The sequence below is a fragment of the Natator depressus genome, chromosome 5, assembly GCF_965152275.1.
Source record: "Natator depressus isolate rNatDep1 chromosome 5, rNatDep2.hap1, whole genome shotgun sequence".
Lineage (NCBI taxonomy): Eukaryota > Metazoa > Chordata > Testudines > Cheloniidae > Natator > Natator depressus.
In genome coordinates, this window is record NC_134238.1 from 21,325,197 (window position 1) to 21,347,352 (window position 22,156).

Genomic DNA, 22,156 nt, shown 5'->3' on the forward strand with positions numbered 1-22,156 from the left:
TGGATGATGCCACTATAACAGTGGTACTAGGCTGACACAATAGGGCAGAAAAATCTGGGGCAACATTCTTTTTAAAGGGTTTGACTCTGTTCATTAGACACATGGGCTGTTTTAACTAATACTTCAGTGGTGGTTATTTCCTGGTCTGTAGTGAGTGGTTATCTAGGTACATTATTGCATATTTAGACCTGTATAAAAAAAAAAGTTTTACTAATTTAGGGTTAGATCCAAAGCATTTTAAAGGATCCCTTTGAATACAGTAAGCTTTGAATGAAGTCCTTTAGGATCATGCGCAAAGTGCCTATTAAGCAGATGCTTGGCACTCAAGTTGTTTTCTAACTTCTCAAAACTCACCAGTCAGCTATAACCACAGGAATCTTATAATTGTCTTACTGTTAGTTTAGTTTATACTGCAGATTGTTTTAACTAGATGTTATGTCAACTGTAAACCCTTTAGAATTGTACCTTTTTAATCAAGTGATGCTATTATAAGTCTCTGAGCTTCTGCCAGGTTTGAATGGCATCAAAATTCAAGTGGCGTTTAAACAATTTTTAGGCTCTCACTTGCCTTGTATTTGCTTTCTGTGCACTTATCCTTACTCTGAATCTAGGTTTACAGTTTTCCATTGGGTTGTGAGCTGTGCTCATTGCATGTAGCAACTTTAAAGGTCTCTATGTGACTTGGAAGCGTATAAATAATTGAAATTGTTGGTTTAGCTTAGAAGTGCCATGTCAGTCTCATGGTATTTCTGAAACACAAACGACTGTAATTGAGTTGAAGTTGCTTTTCTTTTATTGCAATAACTAAAATGTAAATCTAGCTTTCTAAATATAAAAGCTGACTTTGATATAGGTGATTTCAGTGTTTTAAATGCACCTACTCTATTTTGAGCACTCAGAACGTGAAATTTTATGATGATGGGTGGTTCATAATTCCATTCATTTATTTTATTTGTATAGAGCCCCAGTCATACAGCCTATGAGGAAGATCCATAGCTGGCATATATTGTCATAACTCCACTGACCTCAATTGACTTATAATAACTTTCACCAACTCAGGATCTGGCTTGGCAACTAGAGTGTACTGCTGACTAAAGTTTCTTTTAAAACCAGATCCTGCAATAGATAAGTTAAGGAAATACCAGGAAGAGGCAGTGGGAAAATATATAAGCCTGTGACCAAGAGTTTATATAAAGAACAACTAATATACCATAAAAATTTACAAGAGGCAGAAATCATATTCACTGTCATAATTTTTGTTTTTGTTACTGAGATTAAATAGTTTTATTTGATTTAACTGGTTTTCTTATCAAGGCAAGATATCAAGTATTTCTATTCATAATAGGCTAAATCTAAGGTTTAGACTAACGTTAACCTTTTGCAGTAAGAAAATACTTAACTGTAGTAAAATTTTCTCTGTAAAATGTTTATAGAATGTTTTGAAGACTTAAAGTACTATAAGTGAATATTTATTACAGATTTGATTCAAAAATTATTTTAAAGTGTTATCCTAATCAGTCTAGTAAGAATTTAACTTGAAAAAACATTTTTTTTAATTATCCAGCAGACACACACACACATCACAGTCATGAATTCTGAACTTGTAAACAGACTTAGAGACCAGACCTATTTTAAAAAGAGTTAAAGTAGTTTAATAACAGATACCTGGTCCTGTGTCCTCCCAGTTTTTATGATGTAACAATTGCATTTTTCTAAATTTCAAAACATTTCTCTCTCCTATTGCTGTAAAAAAGCCTCACAAATACAAATGGAGAAGCTGGCTATATGGGGGAAACAATGAAACTGACGATACACAAAGTAATGCCAAATATAAAGAGTAAGCAAGCTGGAAAAATAGGAATATATTTTCTCTAATCGTTTAGTTATAGTAATTTTGGTTACTCATGATAGTAGTGGGGGAGTTTTCAGACAAGTGTGTCTTTTTAAGTTGACAGTATCCCTTTAACGTTAAATATGTTTGTAACTTTTAGCTATGTAATTCAGTATTATTCTTTTCAGTCTAATATGAAATCTGAACTTACAGATATGCAGGTGTGCATGTGCAGGAGCTGATTATACAAGTTAGTACGGCTGCTAACTCATCTATGCACAATTTAACTCTTTGTATAGATCAGTGGTTCTCAAACTGTGGTTCGGGACCCCAAAGTGGGTCACGACCCTGTTTTAATGGGGTTGTCAGGGCTGGTGTTAGACTTGCTGGGGTCTGGGGCTGAAGCCTGAGCCCCACCACCTGGGGCCTAAGCTGAAGGCTGAGGGCTCCAGCCCTGGGTGGCGGGGCTCAGGTTAAAGGGCCCCTGCCAGGGGCTGCAGCCCTTGAGCTTCAGCTTACACGCACGCATGCACGCGCACACACACACACATCCCGCCGCCGCCAGCTCCAGTGGGTTCAGGCTTTGGTCCCTTGAGGTAATTTTTTTTGTCAGCAGGGGGTTGTGGTGCAATGAAGTTTGAGAACCCCTGGTATAGATTATGCGCTATACTCCCATAACTGGCCATAATTCTAGTTGCTAAATGGATTTTTACAAATATTTATATTCAGACTTCAAGGTCATCTTGTTTATACGACAGAATCATAGAAATATAGGGCTGGAAGGGACCTTTAGAGGTCATCAAGTCCAGCCTTCTGCGCTGAGGCAGGACCAAGTAAACCTAGATCATCCCTGAGAGGTATTTGTCCAACCTGTTCTCAAAATCCTTGAATAAAGGTCCTTCCGCAGCCTCCTTTGGAAGCCTATTCCAGACCTTATAGTTAGAAAGCTTTTCCTGATATATAACCTAAATTTCTCTTGCTGCATATTAAGCCAAGTGCTTCTCCTCCAATCTTTCAAGGACATGGAGAACGATAGATCACAGTCCTCTTTAAACAAGCCCTTGAAATATTTGAAGGCTATCAGATCCCCACTTAGTTGTCTTTTCTCAAGACTTAACATGCTCTGTTTTTAATCTTTTCTCATAGATCGGGTTTTCTAAACCTTTTACCATTTCTGTTGCTCTCCTCTAGACTCAATTCAGTTTGTCCACGTCTTTCCTAAAGTGTGGCACACACAATTGGATGCTGTACTCCAGCTGAGGCACCAGTGCCGAGTGGAGCGGGACACTTACCTCCCAGATCTTATATACAACACATCTGTTAATATTCACACCAGAATGATATGAAGCTTTTTCACAGCTGAATCATATATTGTTCATGCATATTCAATTTGTGAACCATGACAACCCCTAGATCTTTTTCACCAGTACTGTGAACTAGCCAGTTATTCCCCATTTTGTAGTTGTGTATTTGATTTTTTTTTCCTTTCTACTTGTAGTAATTTACACTTGTCTTTACTGAATTTCATTTTGTTGATTTCAGAGCAGTTCTCTAATTTGTCAAGGTCATTTTGAATTCTAATCCTGTCCTCCAAAATGCTTATGACCCCTCCCAGTTTGGTGTCTGCATATTTTCTAAATATATTCTCCACTCCGTTGCCCAAATAATTAATGAAAATATTGAATAGTATCTGACACAGGACTGACCCCCTTGGTACCTCACTAGATATACCTTCCCAGGTGGACAGTGAATCATTGAGAACCATAGTAGAACCTCAGTTACAAACTGACCAATCAACCACAAGCCTCATTTGGAACTGGAAGTACATGATCAGGCAGCAGAGACTTTATTTGCTGCTTTTTTTTTTTTAAATACTGTATGGTACAGTGCTGTGTTAAACATAAACTATTAAAAAATGGGAAAGTTTAAAAAAAAAAAGACTTGATAAGGTAAGGAAACTGTTTCTGTTCTTGTTTCATTTAAATTAAGATGATTAAAAGCAGCATTTTTCTTCCGCAGTGAAGTTTCAAAGCTGTATTAAGCCAATGTTCTGTTGTAAACTTTTGAAAGAACAACCATAATGTTTTGTTCAGAGTTACAAACATTTCAGAGTTAAGAACAACCTTCGTTCCCTAGGTGTTTGTACCTCTGAGGTTCTACTGTACTCTTAGAGTATTGTTTTTAAACCAAACGTACATCCACCTTATAATAATTTCATCTAGACCATATTTCCCTAGTACATTGTTAATCTAAAGCGATGTTATTTCATAAGTACCTACTGTCTTGTGTTAAAGCAATTTTACTTACCCAAACTCTTCATGTTATGTTTGCACATAGTAGGGTCAATAATTGCCTATTTTTATTTTGACTTTCTGCCCAGTCATTGATGATATTAATTGAAAACTCTACCTGAATTAGCAAAAAAGTTTAATTTCTCCCAAACAACGTAGATGTAATGGGTAAAATGCTGGCCCCAGTGCAGTCAGTGGTGGCTTTCCAGTGTGTGCGTATACCATATAATCATTTCTGCTTTTTCCTTTCAGGTTTATTATATTATGCTGGCCATGGCTATGAAAACTATGGGAACAGTTTCATGGTTCCGATTGATGCCCCAAATCCCTATCGGTCTGCAAACTGTTTGTGCGTGCAGAATATACTCAAACTGATGCAGGAAAAAGAGACTGGGCTCAATGTGTTTTTACTGGATATGTGTAGAAAAAGGTAGGATTTCTAGTCATGAAATGCTTACTGTAAATTGTAACTGTGGATTAATCAGTTTCCTTTTCATGGGAGGGTGAGGAAGGCTAGGGTGACCACATATCTCATTACTTTCCGACACAAAGTGTGAAACTCTTATTTTCTTTAGCTTTCACACAGCAACAGCAAATTACAACTGGAGAAGGGGGAGCATACTTTAAAAAACAAACAAAAACCAGCTAATCAAAAAAACAACAAACCAAATAATCAGCTGCTTCCAGGGAATAGGGAGGAAGCTAGAACCACATGTGGAACTTCATGCTATAAATGTTTTTGTAAGTACTTAGGTGGATGGAGGTTGGAGAGAATTTCTAGCTCCAGTGGGTTCTGAGAGATCTTAGAGACTGCTCCAAAAATGTGAAAACATGAAGATGGTAATTCAGCTTATTATGTATTTTTGCATACAAATACAACCTATCCGCTCAACAGGTTAAAGAGAAATGTACTAAAGCATCAAACTAGCTAGATAAAACTGATAAGAGTTTTAAGTCAGCAGAGATTGCTGCTGTCTACTGCGTCATAAGACTGCTGTGGCTGGAAGATTTTGTGTTAAGAGCCACTTCAATTAATATGTAGAAACCTTTGATGATATGGAACTGTTGCAAAGTCCTTCATTTGTGACATTTTTGAAGACAAATAGATTTTTGTTGACTTCTTGAATACCAGTGATTCTGGATGATGCTTTCTCCTGCCTCCTGAAAAACAGTTTATATATACAAGTTTAAAAAATTGAAAGGTTTAGCAGATTTATTTTAATTTAAAAAAACTTAGTTGACTTTCTCCACATTTAAAATAATAATAAACCCTGTACCTAATTCAGCTTCCATTTGAAGTCCTCTCTTCAGTCAGCCACCAGAGAACTCTTATTAAGGACATAAGAATGGCTGTACAGGGTTAGGCCAGTGGTCCATATAGCCCAGTATCCTGTCTTCCAACAGTGGCCAGTGCCAGATGCTTCAGAAAGAATGAACAGAATAGGGCAAATTTTCAATGACGCATTGCCTGTTGTCCAGTCCCAGCTTCTGGCAGTCAAAGGTTTAGGGACACCCAGAGCACGGGATTGTATCCGTGACCATCTTGGCTAGTAGCTAGAATAGCTAGAACCTATCCTCCATGAACTTATCTAATATTTTTTTCAACCCAGTTATACTTTTGTCCTTCACAACATCCCCTGGCAATGACTAGGATGGCTGCCTCTGCATTGCATGAAGGAGTACTTCATTATGTTGGATTTAAACCTGTTGCCTATTAGTGTCATTGAGTAACCGCTGGTTCTTGTGTTACATGAAGGGGTAAATAACACTTCCTTATTCAGTTTCTCCATATCATTCATGATTTTATAGACCTCTAACATATTCCATCCCTTAGTCATCTCTTTTCTACTCTGAACAGTCCAATTCTTTTTAATATCTCCTCATATGGAAGCTGTTTCATACCCCGATAATTTTTGTTGCCTTACTCTGTACCTCTTTCAATTCTACTATGTCTTTGTTGAGATGGGATGACCAGAAGCGCACACGGTATTCAAGGTGTGGGTGTACCATGTATTTACACAGTGGCAAGATATTTTCTGTCTCATCGATCCCTTTCCTAATTGTTCCTAACATTCTGTTAGCTTTTTTTTTTTTTTTGGATTGACAATGCACATTGAGCTGACATTTTCAGAGACCTATCCATGATGACTTGGCGATCTTTTTTGAGTGGTAACAGTTCATTTAAATCGCATCATTTCATATGTATAGTTGGGATTATGTTTTCCAATATGCATTACTATTTATCAACATTGAATTTCATCTGCCTCTTTGCTGCCCAGTCACCCAGTTTTGTGAAACAGTGAGGTGGCAAAGTTTGCTTTGGACTTAACTGTCTTGAGTAATTTTGTATCATCTGCAAACTTTTCCACCTCACTATTTACCCCCGTTTCCAGTTCATTTATGAATATGGTGAACAGCAATAGTCCCAGTATGTATCCTGGGGGGACCTGGCCATTTACCTTTCTCCATGGTGAAAAGTGACTCTTTATTTTCACCGTGGGTTAAAAGATAGGAAACAGGTTACCTTTTATCCCATGACTGCACAGTTTGCTTAAGAGCCTTTGATGAGGAACCTTGTCAAAGGCTTTGAGAAAAAGTCGTACACCACAGCCACTGGATCACCCTCGTCCACACTTTTGATGACACCCTCAAAGAATTCTAATAGATTGGTAAGGCATGATTTCTCTTTACAAAGGCTGTGTTGATTCTTCCCCAACATATTGGATTTATCTGTGTGTTTGATGATTCTGTTCTTTACTATAGTTTCAACCAATTTGTCGGGTACTAAAGTTAGGTTTACTGGCCTGTAACTGCCAGGATCACCTCCAGCCTTTTTCAAAAATTGGTGTTACCTTAGCTGTCCTCTAGTCACCTGGTTACATACCATGGTTAGTAGATCTGCAATTTCACATTTGAATGCCTTCAGAACTCTTGAGTGAACAATATCATCTAGTCCTGGTGACTTATTACCAGAGAGATTATTCCTCATGACCACTACAGTGTTTCCAGAGCCTGTGAACTTCATTGCTAATGCAACATTAATAACCCAATTAAACGTCACATGCTACTGGCCGAAACAAAAATGTCTAAGAAATATGGCAGATTTTCACATTTCAGCCTTGCTCATGTTGCATTTTGAAAGGAAAACCCATCAAGTTTCCATTAGCCTAAAATGACTGGCAGATTTCAGTGGTTTCAAAGACTTCTGGCTAGGACCGTGGCCAAATTCAACAGCAGTTAATATGAGGTGCCCTCATCTAGTCAATGCATAATATTTGGCTGTCTGTCTATTGTTTTCATGAAAATGTTGATGCAGCTAATTCTGTTTACCATCAGTGGATTCATTCTTGATTTAAGAAAGAAAGAAAAATTATCTGTTTTCTATGACATACACTGTAACACTTGCATGATTGGGTTGTCAGATTCACATTCTAAACTTTTGTTTCCGTTTATTATAGAAATGAGTATGATGATACCATTCTGATCTTGGATGCCCTGAAGGTTACAGCTAATATCGTTTTTGGATATGCAACGTAAGGAAACTTCCTCCAACCCCATCAGATTTCAAGGCCAGAAGGGACCACTGTGGTCATTTAGTTGACTTTTTAAAAAAATAGTCCATTCAGTAGTGTAAGAGCACCAGTAACTCATCTCTAATGTATGTTCCTACGCTATCCCTGGGCTATTTACATGAATGATTAAAATTGCCCTTAATTCTGTCTTGATATTTTAGAGATGTACTGGCTATGGTCAGGTCTACACTAAAAAGTTAGATTGACCCAAGTGCATCGCTCAGGGGTGTGAAAAATCCACACCCCTCGAGTGACTGTTGTTAAGCCAACCTAACCCACGGTTGGACGTTGATAGGTCAAAGGACAAATTCTTCTGTCAACCTAGCTATTGTCTCTTTGGGAGGTGGAATAACTACAGAAATGGGAGAACCCCTCCTGTTGCTATAGTGTGTATCTACATTGAAGTGCTATAGCAGCTCAGGTGCAGCTATAGCATTTTAAGTGTAGACATATCAGATGTACATTTTAATAGGTTTATTTGCTGTTCCCCATTCAAATGTGAGCTACTGCCCTCAAAAGCAGTAGATGCTACAGCTTATCTCCCTAACCTGCTGAATGACTCACCTGCAATTATTTTAATAGTCAACTTCAGGGATGCTCCAGCTCATTTCGAATAAACATTAGTTTGGTATTAAAAACTATGGAGAAATAGAAAATTTTACTCCATATGCCCATAATGATTGAAATATGTTTTTGTGACAGATAGCAGTTTCCTACAGTATCCTGAATATGAATTTTATTTAATTAGGTTTAATGCCTGTGGAGTCATTGTATTAAAAATGCAGTTGTTTGAGTTGTAGGATTTTATATAATTTTTCTAGGGACATGACCCATGTAAATGCTAGGAACTTCAAAGAACTGTTTGGGACAACACATGAGAAGTGGGTTTTTTAGGAAGTACAGGGTGACCTTTTGGAACCACGCCCTAGGGGAAAAAACCCACTGTCTACTGTTTGCCTGTTCCTGGAAACTCCAGCTCAAAGACACCCTCAACTATATGAGGGAAGGAATAAACTTTTAATGAGGGTGGTAGTTTTGAGCTAAGGCTGTTATGAACTTGTAACCACAAAAAGAAGAGGAGTACTTGTGGCACCTTAGAGACTAACCAATTTATTTGAGCATAAGCTTTCGTGAGCTACAGCTCACTTCATCGGATGCATAAAGTGGAAAGTACAGTGAGGAGATTTTATATATACACACAGACCATGAAAAAATATACATTGTAAGGAGAGTGATCACTTAAGATGAGCTATTACCAGCAGGAGAGTGGGCACCCTGACAGCAGAATTGTCTGGCTATGTAGACTCCCTCCTCAGGCCCTACGCTACCAGCACTCCTAGCTATCTTCGAGACACCACTGACTTCCTGAGGAAACTACAGTCCATCGATGATCTTCCTGAAAACACCATCCTGGCCACTATGGATGTAGAAGCCCTCTACACCAACATTCCACACAAAGATGGACTACAAGCGATCAGGAACACTATCCCCGATAATGTCACGGCAAACCTGGTGGCTGAACTTTGTGACTTTGTCCTCACCCATAGCTATTTCACATTTGGGGACAATGTATACCTTCAAATCAGCGGCACTGCTATGGGTACCCGCATGGCCTCACAGTATGCCAACATTTTTATGGCTGATTTAGAACAATGCTTCCTCAGCTCTCGTTCCCAATGCCCCTACTCTACTTGCGCTATATTGATGACATCGTCATCATCTAGACCCATGGAAAAGAAGTCCTTGAGGAAATCCACCATGATTTCAACAATTTCCATCCCACCATCAACCTCAGCCTGGACCAGTCCACACAAGAGATCCATTTCCTGGACACTACAGTGCTAATAAGCGATGGTCACATAAATGCCACCCTATACCGGAAACCTACTGACCGCTATTCCTACCTACATGCCTCCAGCTTTCATCCAGATCACACCACACGATCCATTGTCTACAGCCAAGCTCTACGGTACAACCACATTTGCTCCAACCCCTCAGACAGAGACAAACACCTACAAGATCTCTATCAAGTATTCTTACAACTACAATATCCACCTGCTGAAGTGAAGAAACAAATTGACAGAGCGAGAAGAGTACCCAGAAGTCACCTACTACAGGACAGGCCCAACAAAGATAATAACAGAACGCCATTAGCCATCACCTTCAGCCCCCAACTAAAACATTATCAAGGATCTACAACCTATCCTGAAGGATGACCCATCACTCTCACAAATCTTGGGAGACAGGCCAGTACTTGCCTACAGACAGCCCCCCAACCTGAAGCAAATACTCACCAGCAACCACACAACAGAACCACTAACCCAGGAACCTATCCTTGCAACAAAGCCCGTTGCCAACTGTGCCCACATATCTATTCAGGGGACACCATCATAGGGCCTAATCACATCAGCCACACTATCAGAGGCTCGTTCACCTGCACATCTACCAATGTGATATATGCCATCATGTGCCAGCAATGCCCCTCTGCCATGTACATTGGTCAAACTGGACAGTCTCTATGTAAAAGAATAAATGGACACAAATCAGATGTCAAAAATTATAACATTCATAAACCAGTCGGAGAATACTTCAATCTCTCTGGTCACTCGATTTCTGATCTCAAAGTGAGTATCCTTCAACAAAAAAACTTCGAAAACAGACTCCAACGAGAGACTGCTGAATTGGAATTAATTTGCAAACTGGGTACAATTAACTTAGGCTTGAATAGAGACTGGGAGTGGTTGAGTCATTATACTAAGTGAAACTATTTCCCCTTGTTTATTCCCCCCGCCCCCGCCCCCACTGTTCCTCAGACGTTCTTGTTAACTCCTGGAAATGTGCTGGAAATGGCCCACCTTGATTATCACTTCAAAAGGTTTTCTCTCCCCCCACCCCACTATCCTGCTGGTAATAGCTCATCTTAAGTGATCACTCTCCTTACAATGTATATTTTTTTCATGGTCTGTGTGTATATATAAAATCTCCTCGCTGTACTTTCCACTTTATGCATCCGATGAAGTGAGCTGTAGCTCACGAAAGCTTATGCTCAAATAAATTGGTTAGTCTCTAAGGTACCACAAGTACTCCTTTTCTTTTTGCGAATACAGACTAACACGGCTGCTACTCTGAAACCTGTAACCACAAAAGAGACCCTTTGGCAAGGTATGGGGGGCTTCAAAGACTCACCTTTCAGAGCCCATATTGGAGACAGCTGGGTGATATCCAGTAAGTTTATTAGCATGCATGTGGGTTCTTTTCTTGTATTGAATGTTTTCTCTAATGATTATACTGAAGAATAAAATAGGCTTGCATAGGAAGTGCTGTGTGGTAACTCGTAACTGTGGCAATTGCACTGTTCACCGTCTCTGAGGAGAAAGACAAAGCAGATATGCTTAGGCAGTCTGACTTTTCTGGGGAATTCACAGTATAATCCGAGAGCTATGCAATCTGGAAATAGCTTGGTCAGGAGGAGGTGAGATGCATGTCTCCACCCAAGAGAGGAGACAGCCAAGGGAGCCTGAAGCTGAGAGTGAGGGCCCTTGCTGGACTATAGAGGGGGAATATAGAGGTAGTTGCCCTGAACTATGACATATGTGTCATTTCTTACTGTAGCCATTTTGGTACCAGGACATACCAGAGACACGGTGGGCGAGATAATATCTTTTATTGGACCAACTTCTGCTGAGCTCTGTAGAGCTCAAAAGCTTGTTTCAGTTAGAGATATTACTAGGGCTCTACCAAATTAATGGTCCATTTTGGTCAATTTCACAGTCATAAGATTTTTAAAATTGTAAATTTCATTATTTCCGGTAATTAAATCTGAAATTTCACTGTGTTGTAATTTTAGGGGTCATGACCCATAAAGAAGTTGTGGGGGTCACAAGATCATTGTGGGGGGGTGTTGCAGTACTGCTACCCTTACTTTTGCACTGCTGCTGGCGGCAGCACTGTCTTCAGAGCTGGGCAGCTGGAGAGCGGTGGCTGCTGGCTAGGAGCCCAGCTCTGAAGGCAGAGCCACTGCCAGCAGCAGCACAGAAGTAAGGATGGCATTGCATGGTATTGCCACCCTTACTTCTGCACTGCTGCTGGTGGGGCACTGCCTTCAGAGCTGGCTTGCCTGTTTAACAGCCACCACTCTCCAGCTGCCCGGATCTGAAGGCAGCGCAGAAGTAAGGGTGGCAATACTGCTACCGCCCCCTAAAATAACCTTGGTGTCTCCTGTGAAATCTGTGTAGTATAGGGTAAAAGCACACAAAAGACGAGATTTCACGGGGGTGTAGGCGAGGCCAGATTTCACAGTCTGTGATGCCTTCTTCTTGGCTGTGAGTTGGTAGGGCCCGAGATATTACATTTCTGAATCCATGTGAGGAACAGATTGGGTACTTTTTTGTGTTGTATAAACTTACTTTATGAAGATGTACTTTTCAAGGTAGGTTTCAGAGTAGCAGCCGTGTTAGTCTGTATCCGTAAAAAGAAAAGGAGTACTTGTGGCACCTTAGAGACTAACAAATTTATTAGAGCATAAGCTTTCGTAAGCTACAGCTCACTTCATAAAGCTTATGCTCTAATAAATTTGTTAGTCTCTAAGGTGCCACAAGTACTCCTTTTCTTATTTCAAGGTAGTGGAGCAACAGAAACCCAAAGGAATTGGTGGCTTTACCCATATCACTGCCATCTTAACACAAAGACTACAACTCCAGTGTCTGAGGGGACAAAAAAGTACAAACTGTGCAGTTTAACTTTTACTGAGTGTCAGAACAAATTTAAATTTACATATATGTTTTACAATAAAATAAATGGGTTTCGTTATCTGAGCTACAGCACTTAGACTGGTCGCAAGCTCTTCTTCCTGTGGCTTGCAAAGAACAAAGTTAATTCTGTAATTGCAGTATTTTGAAGTGGTTGTATAAAGTTTAGATTAGCAGTTTCAGGATAGCACCCTACTATTGTGGATTTAATATGGCAAATGCAAAAGCATTCAGCTGGTAAGTGGTCAAGAGTTTTACCAAACTAGGCGGCATTAATGGAATTTGTACTGGCACATTTTTCGGGCACTGCTTTGGGACTGTCCTCCAAGATAATTTGTTCAAGGAGCAATAATACTTTAGGTTGATCTTGCCTCATTTCTGTGATTTGGTAGTAAATATGAACGCTTCACAAATGAATTGTTTGTAAAGGTATATTGCATTTCTGTGAAGACCAGATTGACTAGGTTCTAAATACAACTTAGTGTTCATACAGCAGTTCCTTATTTCATGCAGCATTCCTCTCACATACATACGTCTTGTAAAATATTACTAATTATCATTGTCTCTCTCTTTTTTGCTCTTATATTTATTATTTATTATACTTTAAAGATGCCAAGGAGCAGAAGCTTTTGAAATTCAGCACTCTGGGTTAGCCAATGGGATTTTCATGAAGTTCTTGAAGGAACGCATGTTAGAGGACAAGAAGATTACTGTGCTACTTGATGAAGTTGCAGAAGGTGAAAGCAACCTACATTTTAACTTCCCTTAGCTCCCAGTTTACAAAAAAAAATCCTTTTTTTCTTATCTAAAACTCCTCTTTTACACAGAGTGTTCTTCACTTCCTTCTCTAAATTCTTATTACTGCACTGTGTAAACCCACCATCAAAATGCAGCTACCTCTTGTGTAAAAACTGAAACATAAAGACCCCTTTCTATAAGCTGATATTAGCTCCTGTAGGATGCAGGGTGCTATACATTCAAATGTACTTTGTTGTATGATGGAATTTGTATTTCATTTGTTGCTTCAAAAGCTTGGTATTGAAGCATGTTTAAGGCTTTCCATACAGGAAAATCTTCAAGTGCATGAAGGAAAAAGCATGTTTAATATCTAATATTTCTGAACATGGCTAGGGTTTAATATGCAAGAAAAAGTGCTTTCATTTTCACTTACTATTTCAAGTGAGACAGAATTGGCATATATATATATGTTTATATTGGAAGCATTTCAGAAGCACCCCTTACCATAATAGCCCTGCTATTGATGAGCCACTATAATATGGCATTCATACTGCTTATTTGAAATTTTTGTGAGTATGCAACTCTCATGAGAGTTTACAGATGATTATATGGTCACGAAAATCACTCTCCTTTGTCCTGTCATCTCTGGATGTGACTGCTAGCCCAATTGACTTGTCTGGAGACAAACTAATTAGGCTTGAATTCTGTGGGTCATATACAGTATTAATACCACATCTGTTGGCATAACCATTATTTACTGACTAGACTACAATGGAGGACCCTATTCATCATTTGTCACTCAGGCAGAACTCCCTGTGTTGTTGATGGGAGTATTGCCTGGATGAACAGTGCTGAAGAAAATGTCTTAGTTGAGAGTGAGCATTCTCTCAAAGCATAGAAGGGTAGACAAGAGCATTTACATGATGGATTATATGCACTGATATCTTTTTTTTTGTACATAAATTCACTGGCTTTCCATTAAAAATATTGTCCAGGTCTCCCAACAGCTGGAGACTTAAAATCTGTATAATGGGCCACATTCTGCTGTCAATTACACCTGTGTATTCCACTCAGTCAGGGTACAGGGTTGTAAGTGAAGACAGAATTTGGCTCGGTGTGCATATCTGACAAGGATTCATAAATCAGAAAAGTCCAAACCAGATATCAAATATGCAACCAAATTGGTTTGCTGTTGACAAAACAGACTGTAGAAAATGTGTTACAAAAGTTAAAACAATTCAGTTTTAACGTGCCAGCGCTATAGGGAGAAAAAGGAAATTATGATGACTGTGTGACTAGCTGCAGCATAAACACATACAGTGCACATGTACTGCATGATTAACAATTTTGCCACCACCAATTGAGGTATGACTTACCCATTTGACTAGAGTGTGGATCCATAGATGATAGTTACTTTTCAGTTACTACTTCCTTGCCTCTCTTGCATTTTTCCCCCCACCTGGCTTATCTTCTGTTTAACTAGATATGAAAATATGGAATGATAGGTCATTGTTTTAATATTTTTATTAAGTTTCATGACCAGCTTTGTACATGTACAGGACTATTATAAGAAAATCTTGACTACTATTCAAGACAAATAAGAGTTTTAGCTATTAAATCTTAAAATGATCACAAACTTCAGGATTTCAGCTGTGTGTGTTTGTGTGAGGGAATATGTAGGAGTCTTTTCTTAATGTACAGCATTTCACAACTGACTAGGCGCTATCATAAAGTGTCTTTCCCTGACATCAGAAATTTTATTACTACAGCTTACTATTTTAACACTTACATAGCTACAAATGTGGACACAGTGCACAGAATGAAGATACAGGGTCTGTTTCATCTCTCATGCTGGTTGCAATTTTAAAATAACTATACTGAAGTTAATGGGTTCACACCCATGTAAGTGAGAAGAGAATGAGGCACATCTTTTCTCCTTGAGGATATTAAAGTCCAGGTTATGTATGGGTCACGACCCTGTGAAGGATGGGATCAGGTAACGTGATAGAGCTATTAATTATTGTCGGAAACAGCATATTGGACTAGATCAATGGTTCTCAAATTATTATACTGGTGACCCCTTTTATGTAGCAAGCCTCTGATCAGGTATGGCAAATGTTACATTCCAAAGGAGAATACATTGACCACTGTTCAGTAATGTATATATAATGTTTAATCCCAAACTTGAATAGTCCAGATATATGAATTCATGATTTATAAACCTTGATTTTAATTCAAATCACTCTTTAGCTATTGGTCTTAATCTTGTGCATAGCAAAAACCATCTGGAGAAAAAAAAGTGAGCTTAGAGTTGTTTCATTTAAATGTATAGGCCTCCATTCAGCAAAGCACTGAAGAATGTGACTGAATAAGCTTAATGTTAGTTGTGTTCTTCAGTACCTTGCTGCATCAGGGCCATACTGAAGATTTTTTTTTTAAATGTGGAGGCATGTAGAAAATAGACGCAGAAAAAATTGCTCTCCTGAGACATCTTGCATGCTGCATTTCAGCTTTGAGTGAATTTGAATAGCCAATCACTAAACCTCCCTGAAAGTGAGTTCATCATTGGAATGCGGTCACAACCATAACCATAATGCCAATGATGTAGCTGCTTTAATTATAATTTCAGCAGCTTTGATTCCTGCAAAACTATTTGCATCTTATCTTTAGATATGGGTAAGTGTCACCTTACCAAAGGCAAGCAGGCTTTGGAGATTCGCAGCAGTTTATCTGAGAAGAGAGCATTAACTGATCCCATTCAGCAAACAGGATCATCTGCAGAGTCCCTGGCACGGAACTTACAGTGGGCCAAAGCTCATGGTACAGTAAACTCTCTTCCAAAAGATCACCCTTTCAAGATGTTAATTTCATTATTAATTCTTTCTCACTTGATATGCATAAATAATTCAATTGAAAATATATGTGGGCGTAGTGTCTAGTCCTTACTGTTGCTTTTTTCACTGGCTATAATATACCGAGTAGAAATGTACCCAAGGAACAGAATTCAGAGGACTGTTCAGATCTTGGAGGTTTTCGCTTGGGTTTATCTCTGGATGAAATTGTTATGGAAAAATATGGGATGCTAAATTCACTTCATAGGAAGTAACTTCCAGAGCAACATACCAGACATTATCCCTGACTTATTTTTTTTAAGCAAGAATATTCTTATTTTTTTTCCTGATAGGTTTGAATGTGGTACTGAATTGTCTGTAATGTATTTGAGCAGAAGATTAGTAGTCTGATAAGTTTTTCTTTCCTCTCTAATCCCTTTGCCACTTTTACAAATTTACAGATTGAATAGGTGCTCAAATAAAACTGGGCACCTAACTCCTATTTGTGTCTTTACAGTTTTCTCCCTTATATATCATCCCTGGGTCTTTTTTTTAAATCACTGCACAGGATAGAGAAATGTGCTGGTTCTAATATCAGAACCAGAGATTTCAGGTTTTTTCATAGTCACTATGCAGATTCCTAGTCAGTCCACTGCATTTTTTCCTTTTTATTTTTGGCCTTGTTCCATGCATAGGAAAATATCCACAAAGCCTTTTGGGCCGCCAAAGACTTAGGCCTGGTCTAAACAGGCTTCCCCCCACTTCCCTCCCCTCCCCCCGGTACTGACATTACTATTTCAGTTAGGGTTGTTCATTTGTTTGTTTGTTTTTAACTGATATATAAATAAAGTTTATTCCCCTTCCTGTGTGCTAAGGATGCCAGTATAACCATGTAAATACTAAGGGGATTGTATTGCTTTAACTATAATGGTGTAGTTGAAGTGATATGACGTTACTGTGTAGACAAGCTAACTTGTCTGGGTCAAGCACTTTCAGTATAGAGGCTAAATCGGCATCACTGTGTCACTCAGGTGTGTGACTGATGTAGCTATGCCAACAGCCCCTCCAGTGTAGACACAGTTATAACAATAGAAGACGCTTTCATCAACATGATTTGGGGAGGTAGCATTCCTACACTGACAGAAAAAACCCTTCTGTCAGCATAAGCTGTATCTGTACTACAAGGCTCTGCCAATCTAGCTCCACCAGTATTGTGTAATCATATCCTTACTCATGTAAAATGTTCTAGTTGCACCCCATTTGGAAAGGAGCCTGTAAGGTGTGGTTGAAGAGGTAGCTCATTGGCACAGGGTCTGCCATTCACTGTTTTCTTCCTACAGCACCTAGCAAATGAGGTCCCTGCCAGATTGTCTTCTAGTCACTACCACAATATAAATGTTTAATGATAGTAATAGGAAGGGAGGAGAATGTCCTTTTAGATCGCTAAAACAATGGCAGACGCATGTTAGGCTTTCATGAAAATATTTTAAACCTGTTTATCCAAAATATTTATTTGCAGAACTTCCAGAAAGTATGTATCTTGACTTTAAGTGTGGTGTTCAGATTCAGCTGGGGTTCGCAGCCGAATTTTCCAACGTCATGATCATCTACACAAGGATAGTAAAGAAACCTCCTGAAATACTAGTTTGCAAAGCGTATGTTACAGACTTCCCACTTGTAAGTGTTTCCTATTTGTGTTTCATGATTGCTCTGTATTTAAATTAATGGTTGTCTGCTTCTGCTCTTGTGCCAGACTACACCTTTTGGGAAAAAAATTCAAATTTGAATTCTGAACCAAGCAGGATGCATATATAAAACAAATCTTATGATCTTGTTGAAACTCTCTTCTTTCCCTTCCCTTCACATCCTGATTTCTATTACTTGTTACATCTAAATTAGGCCTGATCCTGCAAGGTGCTAAATGCCTGCATTTCTTATTGAAAGGATCAGTGACTTAGGCCACGGTCCTACGAGTCACCTCATACAGGTGCACTACTACTCTCATGGATCCCCACTGAAGTCTCCATAGCTAGAGAGCAGTGAATTGCAGGATTGGAACCTTAAATTATAAACTCCTTAGGGAAGGAGCCTTGTTTTCTTATTCCTTCCAAGTGCCTAGCATGGTGCTTTCTAAATAGTGATTGAAAAGAGAATTACGTATTTGTGAATTAACATATTAAATAAGTGTCCTTCTCTCCTACAGTGCTGTTATTATAATAGTATATGGTATATTGTGAAGTGTTCAGCCCACCTGGTATGACAAGAGTATGAAGACAATACACTCTAAGGCCTTGATCTTGCAATAAGAAGTGCATGATCAGAGCCCCATTGAGATCAATGGCTCTGCATGGGCATCGGGTATCTGCCTGTATAGATCCAAAGACCCAATCAGGGCCGTAGCAGGCAAAGTACAGAAGAAAGTGAGGGAGTGGGATGCAGTTGAAAGCCAAGATTCTAAGTAATAAAGTTTAGTGTGCGTCTTATTGGGTTCCACATTTTTTGTTTTGACTCGTTTATTTCATTATTTTTACTTCCCTGAGAGGGGCACAAGGGCACCCTGGCATCTTGGAAGAAATAGTGTTTTAATTTGAATTTATCAAAACGTACTAATTGTATAGCAGCTTTAGAACAATTGTACTCTGAAAATGACACATTTAAGGGAAACTAATCAATTGTTCTAATGCTACCTTAGTATACTCAAATCTAGAAGAGGAAAGCTCTATTTTTATATACTATTAGCTGTGGTAATGGATAGCAGTCCTGCTGCTTGTGACAGCACCCTGAGTTTTGACCTCTTGGTTTGGAGTGGAACAATTATGACTAGGGAGAGGAGGAGATGAAAAGGGAGGGAAACAAAATTTGCACGTTGTTTTTAGTTGTAAGAAATGGGGAAGGAGTCTGCCTGGAGTTGCATTTTAGGAAGACAAGAGATGAAACACAAACAACTACTCCAACTTGTGACTGATGATGAATTAGGCAGCCTAGGTGACTCTCTCTAATATTCATTGAATCTTGTATGCAGAATCTTTTCGTTAAGAAAAGGAAAAACACTATTTTTTTTTGTTTTAAATTTTAATAAATTGTGTAGAAACAAGTTGTACATTGAACTCAAATCTTAAGCTACTTCACGTAAAATCCAAATGTTCCTTTTTATTTTCCTTTTTACATTGTTCTACTCGTTTTTTATACCTACAACTTAATTCTCACTCTTTTTTTTTTTTTTTTTTTGCAACAGGACTTGGATATAGATCCTAAAGAGGCAAATAAAGGGACTCCTGAGGAAACTGGCAGCTATTTAGTATCCAAGGATCTTCCCAAACACTGTCTCTACACTAGACTAAGTTCACTGCAGAAACTAAAGGTGGTTAATACATTTGTTTATACAGTACAGGTTAATCATGCTGCTTCACAACTCCAGTAAAAGAGCTGGATTCTATATGTATATGTATATTTTCAGTAATTGCCCAAGGCATGCTCGCTCATTTAAACATTTATTCTAGGTGCTTATAAAGCAAATGGCTAAGCACACTTCAGTGACTTGGCTCTGTAGCTGGCAGACTGAAAATATGTTCCAAAGAGACAGCCAAAGAATATGAAATCATATTATTCCACAAGTCCCTTTTAAACACAGCTCTGGAAAATGTGCCCTATAGGTTGAGAAGATTGATTGACTTCTCTGGAGGAATCACAGCACCTTGTACATATCATGTTTCCATGTCTATTTGCTCACTAAGCGTGATGCCTTAAAGCAGAGCCATAAGTTGAGGTCATTAGTAAAAAGTGGAAATGTTATAAATAATCTCTTTACAATCCAGCCTGTGCCCTTGAACCCATCGTGTTTTAAAGCACGCTCACTTTGCATAGTTAAATGTTGCTGTTAAAGGATCAGAAGTGGACTATAGCATTTTCAGGACTTTAGCATCTCTGCTGTATATGATCTACTGTATCTACTTTCCAATACATTGTGCCAGAGGGTACCACGAACACTTCTAGAAATTGCAAAAAATTGGAGTGTTTGTGGAGGTGGGTGGGATGAAGAGTGCCATACTGATGAGTGCCTTCTTATCCTGCTGCTAGCAGGTTTATAAATCAGGATCACCCATGAGTTAGTGTTACCCTAAAACCCTATATTCATTCAAGCAAGGTGCAAATGGCACCTTCATACTCTTATTTCTTTTGTGGCAGAAAGATGTTGCTGAATTGGGTTACTTAAAATTCAAATGAAATTTGGAGGGGAAGAGAGAAATCATCCCATGACTATACCTGCAGTACTCCTCCCAGTGCTTTTGTAGTTGTTTCATTAACAGAATTTCACCCACAGAGTGACAGGGGAAAGTGTTTCCTGATAAGGAAACAGCTAGTGCTCTGATACATGGTTGAGGGGAAAGGATTTGGGGACAAGAGGTCTCTGGATGTTAAGCTTAGCTATATTTAAACATAGTATGAAGTTAGTGTGCAAAATTTTGCAATGAGTTTACATCTTGCAGCCTCTTTGATTTCAGTGAGAGTGTACTGAATGTAAATCAGTGCAGAATTTGGCCCTGTGTGTGTAGTATACATTTAACTGCAAGGCTTATAGCACTTCAGCAATTATGCTTATTATATGTCTATTTGTTACTGTACTTAAAATGTGTTAATTGCTACCACAGACAAATAATCACCTTTTAATATTTTTATTTTACTCTGTTTTTGAGGGGAGAAGTAATTTTATTGTCTGTCGTTCACAGGAGCACTTGATCTTCACAGTTTGTCTGCATTATGAATATCCAGGAATAGATGATTCCTTGGATGAAAGGAAGGAAGTTAATGTTGGGAAGCCTCTTATTGCTAAATTAGGCATTCATCATGGATTTAAGAAAAATTGTTGCATGTCTAACAGACCTTTCCATACCCCAGCATCCACTCCTGTGGCAGCTGAATACTACCTCTCTCCTAATCACTGTCAACCAAATTCCTACCCAGGTGTTCACCATCCAAACTCTGCTCATTCAGATCATTTCAGGCAGCCAGAAGCATGCCATTGCAATGGGACTTTGAATGTGCTAACTTCAAGACAAGAAGCATGGACTTACTCATCCCACATAAGAAAGAATAATATACCAGTAGAGACGACTGATGACACTGTTGACCTGGGATTCAGCTTCTCCAACAGCCTCAGATTATCTAAAAAGCAGTAACTACCATCTCTGCAGAATGTGCAGGGGCATCAATCCTGGGCTAAAGCACTCCAGCGCTGATTGTACATTCTCTGCAGTGTGTTCATGTTTTGAGAGAAGGTGTACTGGGAATTGTGGGTTGGGTATGGGTTAGTACATTTTCTCCTTGGAAACTTCTCAGATCCAAAGAGACAAGAATGGAATATAAACTAATTTTTCACTCCTGAATTTTTTTCAGCAGTGAAGACAGGTGTGGGGTAATCATGGGGAGCTGGTGGCAGGAGAGGTGGGGTGGAGAGAAGCGTGAGCTGGGTACGTGGGAACCCCACAGGAGCTAACCAGCAGGCACGCTGTTATTGTCTGCAACTGTGCCAGCCAGAAAAAGAACAGAGCAGCAAGCGTGTAGCATTGAGAGGAAGTTGCATGTTTGTGGTGGGGAGGAGATGCACAGCAGAGGCCTTGTTCTCGTATCACAGGCTCTCTAGGAATACTGAAGCCTTGATCTCCTCAGCTGTTCCTGACATGTCTCTATAATGACACATCCATCTTAAAAGGCTTGCATAATGGACCTGTTTCTAATCTTGATTTTTAGTTTACGAAGGGATCAGTTTTCCTGTGCAAAAACAAAATGGAAAAAATAGCAGTTGGAGAAGAGAGGGAGAGGGAAAGCAGTAAAAGGAATGTCCACATTAATGAAACTAAGCTATATGTGTACTTCATAAATGTAATTAAAATAGCATAGTAATCACTAAATGATAAATAGATTTTTAGACTTTCCTGTTCTAACCTGCACCATCAGTTGAGTTTAACATTCTGATTTTCTATTTATTTAAAAAATGGGAACTTCCATTTCTTTAAAATGTTTGTGTGCAAGCAGGGCACGTAATACCATTCATAAATTCCAAGAGTAGTAGGTACCATTGTGATCATCTCGTCTGACTTCCTTTATAATACAGGACATAGAACTTCCCCAAAATAACTCCTGTTTG

The 22,156-nt window shown here is 38.9% G+C and overlaps 1 protein-coding gene across 2 annotated transcripts in view; it reads left to right on the plus strand.

The window, feature by feature from the left end:
• The window catches only part of MALT1 (MALT1 paracaspase), a 75,212-nt gene extending 53,400 nt beyond the window's left edge, over positions 1-21,812 (plus strand). For both annotated transcript variants that reach the window (XM_074952408.1, XM_074952407.1), the window contains 7 exons: positions 4,375-4,552; positions 7,581-7,655; positions 13,052-13,179; positions 15,851-16,000; positions 17,531-17,688; positions 19,247-19,372; positions 20,739-21,812. In XM_074952408.1, coding sequence (XP_074808509.1) covers positions 4,375-4,552; positions 7,581-7,655; positions 13,052-13,179; positions 15,851-16,000; positions 17,531-17,688; positions 19,247-19,372; positions 20,739-21,188 — 1,265 coding nt within the window. In that variant the 3' untranslated portion in view covers positions 21,189-21,812. The remainder of the gene's footprint in view (positions 1-4,374; positions 4,553-7,580; positions 7,656-13,051; positions 13,180-15,850; positions 16,001-17,530; positions 17,689-19,246; positions 19,373-20,738) is intronic.
• Positions 21,813-22,156: the final 344 nt, after the last annotated feature.